Raw genomic sequence first — 15,357 nt, forward strand, 5'->3', positions numbered from 1 at the left:
GATTGGGTTCTCCGCGTCTACTCGTGTCTCTGCATCGAGTTTGGTGTGAGCGCACCATTAGACTAAAATAAGAAATGATTTTGTTATGTTTATTCCTGCCAACGCACGCTAATTCAAGGTTGATTAAATTCATCTAATAAAATTTAAATTAATTCCACCTTCCTGCAAATTTAACGCTGAAATAGATTTGCAAACGCTGGCTGTAAATCAAAATGTGTAAGGCTAGAACCATTACTTAGTGAAGTTAAAAAAAAAATACGGGTAACAAAAGGGCGAAGTTTCTTGCTTGAGAAATTAATTTTCCCGGCTTCCAAACTCCTTCAACCGTTTTTCTCTAAAAAGCGTCGTCAGATTCTTCAGGTGAGTAGTTGATGACTGACCGAGCAGCGATGTAGAGCATGAGGTTGATCCTCAGCATCCTCTGGAAGTCCAGGCCCAGGCGGACGGTGTCGTTGTCCGACAGGAGTCCCTGGAAGCTCGGGTAGAGGTAGGAAGCTGCGTGGGGAGATGAGACCAAGACGAGAGTAAATGATAAAGTACTCGTAGGACAGAAGCTAGTTCACACCTTCTCAGAAAAATGAGACGTTACGTCCCTTTGAGATAATAAAAAAATATGACCAACGCAGGCCAGATTTCAGCAGGATGACAACAGTTATCCACAACAAGTCATCAACTTAGAGAAACATTGCACCTTCGCAGTGGAAGAAACACACGACCCGAACTGGGACCGCCGAGTCGCCTTGACCTGCTTATGTCCGATTTTCATTTTTTATTCCAGCATTTTTTGGCCTTCCCAGCTCCAAATACTCAAGACTACCTCAGTGGAGGGAGGCAATAAAACAATGGGAGATGATGGGGAGTAGTTTGGGTAACAGAATGACAGTCAGTCAGTCAGTGAATGGACATGCCTTTATTAAAACATAAAATTAAAAGAAGAGGATGCTCGAGGCTGAAGTAAAAATCAGCTGGCTCACTCCTGACAACCTCCTGACACCAGGCTGACATCCACATCACTGTGAATATATATATTTTTTCTTTAACCAAGCAAAGATTCAGCCTCAAGGCCGCGGCGCTCTTGATCTGTAAAGTACCGTGCTAAGTGCCCTCCAGCCTCCCATCTGACCGGGGCTGCTGCTGAATTAGCAATCCCCGCTAGAAAATACACCGCCGTCTGAAACGAGTCTCTCTACAGGGAGCCGTATGCTCCCCCCGCCGCTCGTCTCCGATCGACTGTTTAAAGATTGAAACGACCTAATGTCTGGCTGAGCGCTGGCCCTTGCCGCACTGTCTGGCTGAAGAGACTCCAGCGGCTCAGTGGCCCGCATGCTCTCCGCTCCCCCCGGCGGGCCAGGTTTTCTAATTACTCCTCAGCACTTTCATACCCTCCAAAGTTTAGGGGGCAGTCGGGGCAGAGCTGAGGGGGTAAATCAAAGGGCGGGTGATGATGCTCTGGAAACACGTGTACAGTAAGTGTGTCGGACCGAAGACTTGGAATCAGAGCACGACCCTGCTGATCAGGAACCCTGAGCCTCTTCACTCGTTTCACTGACATGTGCATCGTCTCACCTGCACTCACTTTCCCACAATTGATCGATTGAATTCTTGATTGAATTAATTTCGAGCATGTAAAAGAAAACAGACAGGTGATAAAAAACAAAAAAATCTTTCACAAAATAGATAGCTTGTATGTCCGAAAAGGAGTGGGAAGAAGTATACACTTATTTAATCCCACCCCTTCTCCAATTAGTCATTGTAAATTAGCTTACAGGCTTCCTCAGTGATATACATTTACTCAGTAATTCAAAAAATAAACTATAAGTAAATTAAAATGAAAATGGAAAAGAATGGAAACCTAGAAAGAACAAATAACAATCTAAATGAATAAACACAAACAGTGTTAATCAAACACCTTCATCCCTGTGAGAATTATTTCTGTATTTATGTCTCTTTTTAAACTGTATAAGTTCTTCATTTAAGCTGTTCCATAATGATACACCACAGACAGAAACACAAAAACTTTTTTTTCTCATACGCACTTTTACAGTTTTTAAATTAAATAATCCCCTAACAATTATAACAACAATTGTGCTGTTTGAAATTGAGCCAACTTTAGTACTTCTAACTGTATGAATAGTGAATTTGTATGATCCCTATACCCAGCATGGAAAATGATTCGTACTGCTCTTTTTTGGAGAATAAAAATTGAATGTAATGTACTTTTGTGCATGCTCCCGTGCATTAGCATTTTCAGCTGCAGCAAGGAATCCTTTAGTCGATGGTCAGAAAATGAATCCGACATTACATATTTTGATTATAATTAATTTCTCACGCATAACCTTTGAATATTTGATGGATCCTTCCAGCAAGAGCTGCAACAGGTAATTGATTAATCGATTTTGGATTCTCTGCTCGTCTATGGCAGTGAACTAAGTATCTTTGGTGTGTGGACAAAACAAAACATCATCTTGGGATTTTGGGACACACAATCAACATTATTTGGACCAAACAAGTAATGCTAATGAAAATAAGGGTTAGCTGCAGCCCTAGTTCCAGCTTCTTAATGTTGAAGATTTGCTGTGGCTCCTTGTCTTTACACAACTTGTCTAAACATTATCGTCAATCAATATCATTTTTGAATCATTTTGCAGCACCTAGAGCTGCAACAGTTAATCGATTAATCGATTATCAATCGATTGCTAAATTAATCGCCAACTATTTTTGATAATCGTAAGTAGTTTTAATTAAAAAAAGGCAAAATTCTCTGATTTCAGCTTCTTAAATGTGAATATTTTTCAGGTTTCTTCGCTCCTCTGTGACAGGAAACTAAATATCTTTGGTGTGTGGACAAACCAAAAAGTCATCTTGGGGTTTGGGGAAACATTTTTCACCCTTTTGTGTAGAAAACAACTAATCGATTAATCGAGAAAATAATCGACAAATTAATCGACTATGAAAGTAATCTTTAGTTGCAGCCCTAACAGCACCGGAGGTTTATATATTTTATTGTATCGTGGCGGCGTCAATGGCACCAATCTACCAATTTGTGCTTTGACGAACAATTGGTACGGCGACAACCCTCACTACCCTGATCAGTTCCCATTAAAAAAATAACCTTGAAAAGGATTTGCATTCTTAATAATGAGTGAGTTCACAAGTTCACATGAAAGAAATTCCTTCAAAAACCTAAATGGGTGAAGTCTTCTCAGCCTTCAGTTTGTCACAAGAGACAAAAAGCCGGGCTGAGTGGTCGTCCGCCCACCTTGGGTTCACTTTAATACACTTCCTCCTGAAGAAAGTACAACCATTCATACAGGAAGTACGACCGACTTGTGAGCGACCTTGTTCGTGCCGTCACCTGCAGCAACCAAGGGTGACAGATTGCCCTCATTACACCTGGGATGGAGCTCCACATATAGCACTATTAGTGCAGCTATTTCTGCTAATGGTTGCGTTGCTCTCTTCCAGATAGATCAATTACAGTGCACGGGCCGCGGTCCGGACCACCTCTTAAATCAATTACGGGCCATTACGTTTAGCAAGGGGGTCTCCTCTGAAGACCTCCCGGGTGATTGGGTGGGCACTGATGGATCCCTGAGGGAGTCACAGATGTCTGCTCCGTCTAATCTTATCCCACGCGCTTGTTGAAACACTCGAGTTTGACGCTCTACTGTCTTTGGCCATGAGCTGTGGATTGGAACTGTATAGGTTTATAAACTTATTTTATCCACATGAAAAGGATTTCCTCTAGTGTGTTATATGGTTTTTATGTACGTGAAAGGTCTGGAAAGTTAGAAAAGTCCAAAGTTGCATGATGCACGTCTAGCGGCTTGTCTGACACGCCTCCAAAACAAAGCCAGGTACATCGAGAGCAGAAACAGACTCTTCCAACATTCACTGGGTTCCAATGACCAATCACAACAGACTAGGCCAGCTGGCCAATCGGAGTAGACTAGACTTCATTGGGAGGGAGGGGCCCTAAAGACACAGGAGCTGCAGTAAACTGATATCTGAAGACTTGATCACACCAGGAGTTCTGTTCAGCTGGTTCATACTAAGGAAAGAAAAATAACCCGATGATCAGTTGTCGCTCATTTAGTTGTGGTTTGTTTCACAAACAAATTTGGTGTGTGACATCTAAAGACCTTTTGGATGAAAACGTTTTGGCAGAGGGTGTGACATTTGATGTTTCGCCATGAAACAGGAAGTTGCTCGTGATCAAAGGTACATGGTCCGATCTGACACAAACTTCTCAGGCATGATAACAGTCCTGCCCCCTCAACACATCTACATGTCAACATTGTCCAAACGCCACAGCGCCATCTGCTGGGAACAGGAAGTGACATGTTTTATACTTTTACATCCTCTGCCTTGCAGGTTCACCAGAGCCACCTCAAATTTGACATTGCTGATATCATATTTTTGAACTTTTGACCTTGCATAAAACACATATTGTTTACCATCAAATACAAATGTGTTTGAGGGTTAAGGTTAAGAGTGGCAAATCCTGACATCTAAAATGGTGTTTTCACCTAATTGTGTCAAAATGGCTAGAAAGTGCCCCGTACAACATTTCAAAGTCAAGGCCCACAGCTTTAAATTTGATGCAAGGAATTTTGCAGCCTACAAAAAGCCTCAGGCAGCAATTACCTCAGACCACCAGGAAGTCGGCCATTTTTAATTTAGTGTGCAAATTTGGCGTTTATATGGCTAATTGAAGGGGTCATACTTAAACAAATTCCTCCTAGGACAGGGATGGCCAACTTTGATGATAAAGAGGGCCACAAACATTTTATCTTCATTACCAGAGGGGCCAGATTGTGACTGTGCCCTTCCACCGGTAGGATATTGTAACCCCATGATTCAATTAGCCTATTATAGCTAATAAATTAATGAATACAAAAATTTGTAGCAGTAATGAAAGTTTATTTTACCAACATCTCTATTTTTCATATTCAAATCATAGACTGTACATAGACATGGACGTAGCGTCTGTGACGTCACCCATTGGTTTCTGCAGGCCGGTTTTGAAGCCCAAAGTGGGCGTTCCCGCAGCGGCTCAGCCGTCGCCATGTTGGGAGGGCACGACTCCTCCCTTACCCGGCTCATCCAAATATGGACAAAGAGGTGGAGAGTGGGTGGGCCGAATGCAGACCGGTCGCTGAAACACACCCACCTACCACGAAGCTGCCCTGTTAGCTGAGGCTAAGGAGCTAGACTCAGAAGGCTAAATGCTACCTTCCAATGCTCGTCGGTGCTCGCGGCACCGTGGCCCTGATGCTGCACACGGTTTGTGAGTGGTAACAGTCGGTCGTCCCAGCCAACGTAACAAGTGGTAGAAAAGACATGGAAATACAATTTATGTTACTAAAATTATACTACACTATCTTAAAAATGCCTCCAATTTTTTATAATGTATAATAGTTGTAAGTTTCACCACTATATTTTAATTCTAATAAGTTAATGCAAATATAATTTACAAGCAGTTATATGTGGTGAGTATAAGTGGATTTAAAGTTTCGTTGTTTGTTTTTTTGGCGAACACCGAGTGAGCGAGCCCCGGCTGTCAATCAAATAGACCACGCCCCTAATTATGCAGAATTTCAAACAGTAGTAAAATAAAAATGGGCGAGTTATAAAAAAATTCACCCCCCTAGAGTTGTCACGAAGGGGAGGATTAGCCATTGGGACCAAAACTTTTTTTTGAACCAGGCTGTAAACATGTTTAATTCTGCTGTTAAGTTGGGATTTTAACATGGGGCTCTATGGGGATTTGCTCCTTTCTGCAGCCAGCCTCAAGCGGGCATATAGTGACCTGCAGTTTATAGCACTTCCGCATAGGCTTCATTTCTCAGCCTCAGAGTTGGCCCATTGATTCAAATGCATTAAGTAATGCTTGTATTTTGAAAAAAAAAAACTGACTCAATCATGTGGAACATGTCGGGAGAAGGCAGCCATCAGACGGCCGGTGTCCAGCAACAACGCCGCGGCTGCATCACACCCCGACGTGCGCATATGTGCGAATAACGCCGCTTGCAACTTTAATTCTACTTCTACCTTGAAAGCAGCTTCATTTTCCAGTCGAGTTGGGATCAGAATCTCACTCCGATCGAGACTTGTGTTTTCATGCATGTTGTGGCAGTTGCTTCCGTGTTGAAATTGCCTTTTTCACACCAAATCAACAAAACAGAACTAAAGGAATAGGATTTTCCCACCGCTGAATAAACCGATGCAAATTTGCTCGCTGCAAACATGCCCTTAAACACATCCACCTCACTGCGCCGCGTTCCCTAGGGACGAGATACAACACTTCAGTAACCCTCGCTTTACTTTTTACATCTACTCCTGCAACAGGGATCGCCATGGCAACACAACAGATTCTGAACTTACATTCTCTGCCCACGACGCTGATTGGCTCCAGGTCTTGGGGAAACGGGGTAGCTCCTAAGGACAGCAGAGGTAAGGCAGCGGCTAAGGTGAGAGCCAAGATGGCTGGCAGGACGGGCGGAGGCGAGCCGGGCATCAGCCTCATGTTGGCAGGAGATGAGACCTCACTGGAAACACATGGCACACAGCAGATTCACCTCCCACCTACAGGGAGATAAGATAGGGAAGGTCGGGGAGGTCAGCGAACAGGATCTGATGGAGCAAGCTCACAGTGAACACATGCTGCTGAAGAGAATCGCTGTCGTTTGTAACAGAACCCGACCGATACTGGATTTTTGATCTATATATGAGCGGATATTCTTCACCAGGCCACTGGGGGCGCTGACCACCATAGGGCGCCTGCCTCATTTACCACCAACCGTATCTGTCACAGTAGGAGTTGATATGGTCAAACCTCAACCTCACTCAACCTGCCATTACACCAGGCAGAAATAAAAGTACTTTCCTCGAAAATCAAGACAAAAGTAAAAAGCATATTTTGGCTAAAAATGAAGTGTTTCATTATTTTCATCCAACAGTTAACTGAGGTCATTCTGTACAAAATGTGCGTGAATGTGGCCTCTTGATCAATACTCATAATGTAAGTTTAGAAACTCAATGATGAAATTAGATAAGATATGAACGATTGTGAAAGGCAATCCAAATGTGGAGGCCGCCATAGTCCAATTCGTCCCACTTCAGTTTTCATGATGATCCTGAATTTCTTGTACACCTCTCATAATAACATCAAAGATTTTTAATGTAGTGTTTTAGCGACACGTGTACCTGTCATTCAGTGTGTTTTCATATGGCAATAAACATGATCAAAAGTTTTTGAGAAAGGTTATGGAAAGTAAAACAGATTAAAAAAAAAACACCAAACTGAAATCTCCTGATTTTACTCCAGACCTCCACCAAATTTCATTTAAATCTCTTTCCATTATTTTGTCTCATCCTGCTAACTTGACTGAAAGCTTAAAATTAAGAATTAATAGTTTCAACCGTTACTAGAGCTGTTGTACTTTGGGAATTTGTTGTCCTGAACACCTGGTTCCAAACACAGACGTTCTCAGAGGTACTTATTTTCCTTTCACATTTTATTTCTTCTTTTTTTTTTTAATTGGCCGGTTAACAGGAAGTGATTCATCTATTCTATATTACTAGACGTTAGGATAATAATTACATAATTACAGAGCAACGCAGCAGGTGAACAAAGACACGGTGGCACTGGTAAGCAGAGAAAGTCAAAGATAAAGATGTTCTATTACCACACACAATAAAATACGATAATGAGTCAGCTCGTGTCACGTACAGATGATTCAAACCTGCTCTCACAGTCAGTTTAGACTCATTCAATGGCAAATACAGAAACTGAGAATTTAGTTCGCTTAAAAAAGCCCTTAAAACTTAGGGACGAGTGTCTAAGTGGGAATAAGCTCTGCACACAAAGCTGAACGTTTTTTTTCCACATCTGTTTGATATCTGAAGGGAAGAGAGTGACGGATGGAAGCCAACTTGTTAAGGGCACTGTGTCCTCGACGGAGGGGAGTTCAGACAATCCCTCCGAACCTGATGCGCTGTGTGGCTTGGCAATGCGACAGGGCCACATGGTTTAAAGTGGGAACAGAAAAGTGAGTCAACAGAGACGTGAACTGCCATCAATATTGATAATAGTCTGCTTCATCAAAATGCAGGGGAGAAAGCTGCATTTAGCAATGAGGTCAAGTGACGACGGCGACGCCATAAATCGAGGGGAGTGGGTGGACGTCTGCCTGTGTTTACTTGTGCCGCCTGCCTTGGGCGATATATGAGGACAGTATACCTGACGGATTAGTCTCATATGCCGTGATTTGGATGTTTTTTTTTCAGTTTGTTCCTACACGTACCTGAACAAACAGAGACAAATCCATTAGAAAAACCTTTTAAAATGTCAAAAAGATTCGGGGCAGACAACAGGACCGAATGGACTGTGCTTATGAAAATCACACAGCGATTGATGAAAAAAAAATCGATCTGCAGAACAAGCGCCCTAGTCCAAGAGTCGCAGCACAGGGAACGTGGACTGCAGCCTACAGGACGAAGGCAGCCGGCAGAGTGTGATAATGATCCGCGCAAGACAAGACAACCATAGCGAGCTTAGGCACTGAAACTAACAGCAACACTTCTACTACAAGCCGAGAGACACGGAGTCTCATGATGACTTTATCATTATCCCGAGCTGCTGCGGGAGACATTCTGTGAGCTTCACTGGAGTAAAGTAACAGAGTGATCTTAGGCTGCGAGGGAAGGGTTGGGGCCATTTCACATTCAGGACTAAAGAATCGACTGTCATGTCGTTACACGAGGCCTCAGACAGAGGTGCACGCCATTGCCGACACACAAAGTACTAAAACAAAAAACCAACTGCTGTGGCTGACAGTTGCTGAAGAACTGGTTTGTCAGTGCCGTCGTCGGCCCCGAGCCATTTTCCATTACAAAGGGGAGTTGACAGAGTAAGAATAAAGAACTAATTGGTGAGCTCTGAACCAAGCTGGGTCAGGATCTGATCATTCACCGTCAGATTTCAAATTCAGGACCGACTTCTTAGGAATTATATCCCAAAATTATGGCGTGGTCGAACCAAACTAAAACTGTACTCAATTTCAAAGAAACAGTGCTTCTACAGATGAGGGATGAATTCACAGGTTAGAATAGTGAGATAGTACGAACACTTCATATGGTTCATCTGAATCATGTTCTGCTGTGGTTTCTGCAGTTATAACTTCTATGAAGTATGTCAAGTATTGGCACCGTATACTAATAAGTATAATTCCTTATTTAAATCCCCGCTGCCAAGGAAGTAGTTTTCAACCATTGACCATTAGTTAGTTAGTTTGTTTGTCACTAGGATTGCATAAAACTTACAAAACAGATTTCCACGAAACTTGGTGGAAGGATCGGCCAATAAAAAAAAAAGTAGAATAATAGAAATCTTTCATATCTCGTGGACATATATTTATAAGAAGTTAAGCTTATCTGAAAGGATCAAAAGCATTTGGAGAAAAATCAATTTTTATGGAACAAGGTGATGTATTGGGAAAAAAAACAAACATGGTATTTGTACCAAAAGTCAAAGGCCCATGTGGTTTTCTGAACTTTTTTGGTGTAACCTAACACAAATCTAATCATTTAAAAGGACTCGCTGTGCAGTCTGAGGAGGGAGTGGACGGCCGATGAGCTGACAGCTGTCGAAGGGAAAGAAGGCGCCGCTTATCCCCTCCCATGTTTGCTCTCTGTGTTCCCGGGTTTGGACCGCAGGGATCATTTTGTTTTTAATGAACTCGACTTGTTTAAGCCATCTGGGAGACATTGGCAGTCGGGTCTCTTTTGGAGGAGGGTTTTCTGGGATGCCGGGGCACTCCATTGATTATCCCACATTCCTTTGGATTAGCCAACGGCGCTGCATCCACGGTTAGATAAAATGCGTCCGCATCTACGATTTCTGGCGTCCCATGGCCATTTGTTGGGTTAATGCAGAAATGAGACTTTAATAATAAGAGGGTCATTTAAATTCATACATAAACTCTTGGAAGTAAATTTTTATGCTTCACAGTCCCCACATGGCCCGGGATAATGGTGCCATAAAAAGTCACACTTAAAATCTAAAGTCCAATTTTATCCTCGATCGACTGCATTACCGTGTGCACCTGTCCAGTCTTGGGACGTCCATTTTGTGCCAACACCTGCTGCACACAACTAAACAGTGGCGCGTAATCCTAACACTGAATCACTCTCTCATATTCCCCCGACCTCACCGGCGCTAAAGTGGCGCTGAGGCCATTCAACTCGCTTTTCGAAAAAGCCACAGAATAGAGTCTAGCTCTCACCTCACACCTCTGTGCACTGGGACATCGCGCAGCCCCCACTCCCCCCCACTCTGACATATCTGTCGCGCACACTGGTCGGCATATAATGAGCATGCATACCCCTGGTCTCCTGGACAATTTTGGTCAAAATTAGCAGCATTAGCCCCTGCTCTCCAAAGGCCATCGCAAACGACGCTGCGGTGCAGGGTGCTATTATAATACTGAGATAATGGTGAGAGATTAAATTGAGATAGATCAAGGTATAGTTGCGTATTCAAATATTTTTTTTTTAAAACTGTATTAAAGCCACAGACAGACCTTCATGGTGGAATACCCAGAGCAGGCAGTGATATATATAATTCATACAAATCCACAGACGGCACACTGTGATGGTGTTTGTGAAGCTTATTCATACATCATTATGTATTAGTGTCTCCCTGTCACTGTTTATACCGCCATTGACTTTCTCCAACAACAAGTACAAGTCTGTGTTGTATAAATAACTTTAAAGTCACCGTGTGCAGCCCCAACACATTGTTCTCCATTAGCTTTAGGAAAAGATAACAGGGTGTCAAGATGTCCGGCTTCCCTTCCCTTGCTTCTCCAGACCAGTATATGAAATGAAAAAAAAACAAAAACAAAACAAAACACAAAAAACCTGCCTGATGAATTTTTTCGTTGTTGCTGTCAAAACAACCACATGGGAATTTTAATTTGACAGGAGGGGAAAAACAACACATGATATGAATGGGGCGCTGCGAGACAAGCGTTTCATTGTTGAGGCCCGAGCCACATTGTTCCTCTCAAACTCCTTCTGGAAGGTTCATCACACCACCGGTCTCCCCGCGGTCCCATGACACGAATCACACAGCTCATCGCCATCGGCAGGGGCTGGGTTTTTTTCTCTGAGCGCTCATCCTTCCTGGAGTTCAGCTGACATTCAAACACAACACATGATGTGACAGACTAAATTTCCTGAAGGGACGCGCATACAGGAGTTGGGTGAATATTGACCATGCCTATTCTCTCCACACAGAAAAAAAAAAAGAAAAGAATAATTCTCCTTTACCCAGCGCTTATTTCAACTCTTCACTCAAACCCCCTCACACAGGAGAAACTAATTAGATTTCCAGTGGCTAACCACGCAGACGTCGTCGCAGCAAATTGGAATTGGGATTAGGGAGAATTTGGCAATAATTGAGAGAGCAACCCCCACGGGACGCCAAGGTGGATTCTACGGGCTACTCCTCAGATGGGTGGGGTGTTACATGTGGCGAAAAAATGAGTTCATTCTAATGGAACTACGAACTTCCTCCAATCAAGAACGCACTTGCATCACGACAGTTAAAGATCTGTAGCCTTTAAACCTGGTCCTCTATGGTTTTAATTCATTTTCTTAATTCATTTTCTTCATTGACCTTCGACTATCTTCGTATCATTTATTTTCATGGTCATTTTATTCATTGCTTGTTTTTATTTTCATCCGTTTTATTATCTTAACTACCCTTCTTTGCGTTATGAGTTTGTTTATTTAAATCACTTTTGACGCTAACACTTTGAATTGTATTTGATTTGTTGAAAAGCTGCACTATGTAAATAAAGTTTGATTGACTGAAACAAATGTATTTCCTTCATGGACATTAGATGGTTTGATATAGGAGTTGAACAAATCCACAGGCACGAACAATGTTAGTAGCTCCATAAGATTATCTGCCACTACATTAAGCCGGATGTAAGAGTTGAGACCTCCAGAGTTACCTGTCGCTGACCAGGCAGCTGCTGAGCATGAATACCTGATACAGCGGAGACATCCAAGCTGGGCTGTTGAATACAAAGATGTCTGAAAAAAGGAGCTGGGGATTTCAGAGTTTCAGAATTTTTTAAAGGCCCTGCAGTGGCAAAAACAGGATGGCTCCAGGGGATCTCCTTGGCAACATTTTAAAAAGTCCATTAGCATCCCAGGTCGAAGAGGAGTGATGGCTGGCCTCTTGCCTTTTTCCAAGAATAGAAAATCAATGGTCCCTGTGGTCCTTTAGTTCTTGGATTAGTATGTCAACTGCCTGCTGTCCGGATAATGTAGTCTCATTCTCAGAGTGCCTGCATTGTGCCATGGCAAGGACAGGGGGCAAGATGGCATCCAGGATGAGCTGCGTTTGTCAGGGGAGGTTGGGACCCTTCCTGCCATCAATGCCACTCAGCCTGTTCTCAGGGGAGCGCCGCTTTAACCTCAGCACCCACACAGTTCAGAAAAGTGACGGGTCGCCCTGTCTCGGAGGCCATCGATTGCCACCCCATGTCAGACTACTCTACTCTGTCCTCATCGGGGGAATCCCTGCAGATTAGAGCCTGGTTTATACTTGAGCGTGTCCGTGCCAGACCTTGATTGATGTCAAAGAAAGAGCGAGCTGACAGCAAGAGCCAATAAAAGTTCTGGAAACCATTTCAGCGCCGCACTGATACGGCGTACATCAATAGATAGGATGGAAGTATCAGTGCAGGGTTCCCACGCCTTCTTAAAGAATCAAGGACCTTGCAAGGGCTTTCCAGGTTGTGACAGTGAAGCAGACTAGCCCTCTTGCATTGTCTAACAACAAAACAATATACTGTTAAGTTGAACGATAGAGACAGACACTTATTTACCAGTTTAAGAGATGGTGGGAAACGTCCATATGGCAGCATGGGGTCTATCTACTAACGTCAAGTAGGGGTGCTCTCACAAAGAGAGATAGGTCAAAGTGAAAGTGAACATAAAAAAACGGAAGTTCATACAAGTTCAGAAAGTGGCAATATAAGATCGAGACGGACAAATTCGGGAGCCGTCATCCGGCAGTGGCCAATTATATGCGGCCACTGCTAAATCTGCTGTAAAACTAGTGCCACAAAAGGAGGCAGGGATGCCTGAAACTCCGTGCATTGATTTATCTTGTTTTGAAATGTCTTTCTCTGGTTTCTTGCTGAATACACTTTATTGTTGCTTTGAGCGCTGCCTTTGTTGAGTTTTGAATAAATTACCTGGTATGAATGAGACCTTTTTAAGTTAAATTTAACTTGATTTTGATTTCCCCCCTTTTTTGCATGCAAGTTTAAAATTGACCCGATCGAAACCGTTAATGAATATAAATAAGATTAAAGAATGTTTGAATACAGACAGAGGTTGCAGGGACCAACAGAATCATCATACTGCTGTGATTGTAGTCATCAAAGGGTTAAATTGTGCATTTATGAAGTGCTTTAGAGGATATTTAAAAAATATCGTGATATATATCGTGGATCGCGATATGACAAAAATATATTGCAATATTATTTATAGGCCATATCGGCCAGCTCTTACGTCAAGTTAAAAAAATATCAAAAGAACTTCACTTTCCTTTGAAAGATTTTTAAAAAAAATATTCAATTTCAAGCTCCCATTCAGGCGATGGGAACCCTGATGGTGTCTCCCTGACCATCCACCTCTGAATGAGAATGTTTACTTAAACCCACTCATTTGTGAATGGGTATCACACTCTTTGCCTTTGGTCAGTCTTACTCTCAGAACTTCTCTCCATACACAGCGAGTTGGCCAGACTTCACTCAGAGGGATCCACGCGGAACTCAGACAGCGATACGTTGTCTGATCGATCGGCAAAAAACGCTGCAGGGCATCTTCCATCGTCTTCATGTCTATTTGCAGTGGGTGAAAAGAAAAGCCCCAGAGGGCTTTTGGTGGAAGAGGGACCCGGTTTCCTGCAGTGGAATCATCTTCATCTGTCTGCCTCCTGTTAATTATTTAGATTCATCTTGAGAGAGGCCTATGACTCCCTGACCATCCTGCGCTCCCAGTCAGTCAGGACCCACCTTCAATCTTCTGTCGCCCTGAAGCCATTTTAAACTAGTCTTACCTCGGGTCATCTAATCAAAGACATCAGTATAAAATATGCTGGCCGGCATTAGCGCCCATAACCTTTCCTCCCTCATCTCTTCGTCCCCTTCATACATAAAAGTGAACGTTAACTAACCCCTTCTCCTCTCAATCTCTTTGTCATCAATAATTCAGAGTGTTATTGAGAAACACTACCTGAACCCCATATTGACAGAAATCCAAGCAGTCATTCTCTCAAGGGCGTCATAACTGGATACCCCCCGAGGTTTTGGATATGGAATGTGGAGCAAGATGGGGAAAGCAGGGGTGTTGTTGTTTTCTGTATATTGTATGTTTCCATTTTTACATTTCTATTCCAGGAACCGCAATCTGATCCAGGCAACTTATCGACTTGGGGACAATCCCCTTTAGAGCGTCAAGAGGTGGGTGAGAAAGTGCCTAACTTGCCAGAGTTGAACAACAAAAGGAATCCCTGTGTGTCATTTCATTAACTGGCAAAGGAATTTACTTGTTAGAAATGTGTGAAAAATAAAATCAACATCACATAATCTCATGTCATGCAGCGCTACGCCAGCCAATTTTTCGAAAAAAGGAATTAAAAACACGGGAGAGAATGATGTTTACAATGCAATAAATTATATACTGTGGACTGGTATTACCCCAACACAGCTGTAAAATGAAAATGAGTGTTCTCCCCGTTAACAGATTCATCTGTATGCATATCATGGAAATACAGCACCCCCTGTTCCAAGGCTGCACACTGTTGTCTGCTCTGATGCGAAACCAATAGAGGGCAGAGCTGATATAAAGGAGAAAAGAGCAGATATAATCTCCTGTCCCAGAACAATTTACACACTATTGTTTTCGCCTGAGCCTGTCGTGATTCACACAGAACTGTTGACCCTCTACAAGGGCATGAAGAGAAGCACAAGCTAGTTGGATGTGGCAGATATTCCACAGACCAGGCAGGATGAGAATATGCTCATAAAACGCTTTGTTGAGGGGAAAAGATAGCGAAGAAGACAATGTGAAGGAGATAGGCTTTCCAGCCGAGCTGACGCTCAGAGATTAGTCGCAGTCGGGGCTCAGAGTCAAAGACAAGACAGACGGTGTCAACCCAACGTGACGTCACCCGTTGGTCTGTGAGCTGCCATTTGAAGCCTCGAGTTTCACATTTTGACCAGTGCCATGTTGGAACCAGACGTCGGAGTGGGGGGGATTCTGACT

General features: G+C 43.0%; 1 protein-coding gene across 4 annotated transcripts in view; it reads right to left on the reverse strand.

Annotated features, from left to right (window-relative positions):
- The window catches only part of sema6e (sema domain, transmembrane domain (TM), and cytoplasmic domain, (semaphorin) 6E), a 141,662-nt gene that overhangs the window by 52,768 nt on the left and 73,537 nt on the right, over positions 1 to 15,357 (reverse strand). For all 4 annotated transcript variants that reach the window (XM_035608316.2, XM_035608318.2, XM_035608319.2 and 1 more), the window contains 2 exons: positions 6,388 to 6,588; positions 381 to 495 (listed from right to left, as the gene is read on the reverse strand). In XM_035608316.2, coding sequence (XP_035464209.2) covers positions 381 to 495; positions 6,388 to 6,529 — 257 coding nt within the window. In that variant the 5' untranslated portion in view covers positions 6,530 to 6,588. The remainder of the gene's footprint in view (positions 1 to 380; positions 496 to 6,387; positions 6,589 to 15,357) is intronic.

Source organism: Scophthalmus maximus, chromosome 10 (assembly GCF_022379125.1).
Source record: "Scophthalmus maximus strain ysfricsl-2021 chromosome 10, ASM2237912v1, whole genome shotgun sequence".
Lineage (NCBI taxonomy): Eukaryota > Metazoa > Chordata > Actinopteri > Pleuronectiformes > Scophthalmidae > Scophthalmus > Scophthalmus maximus.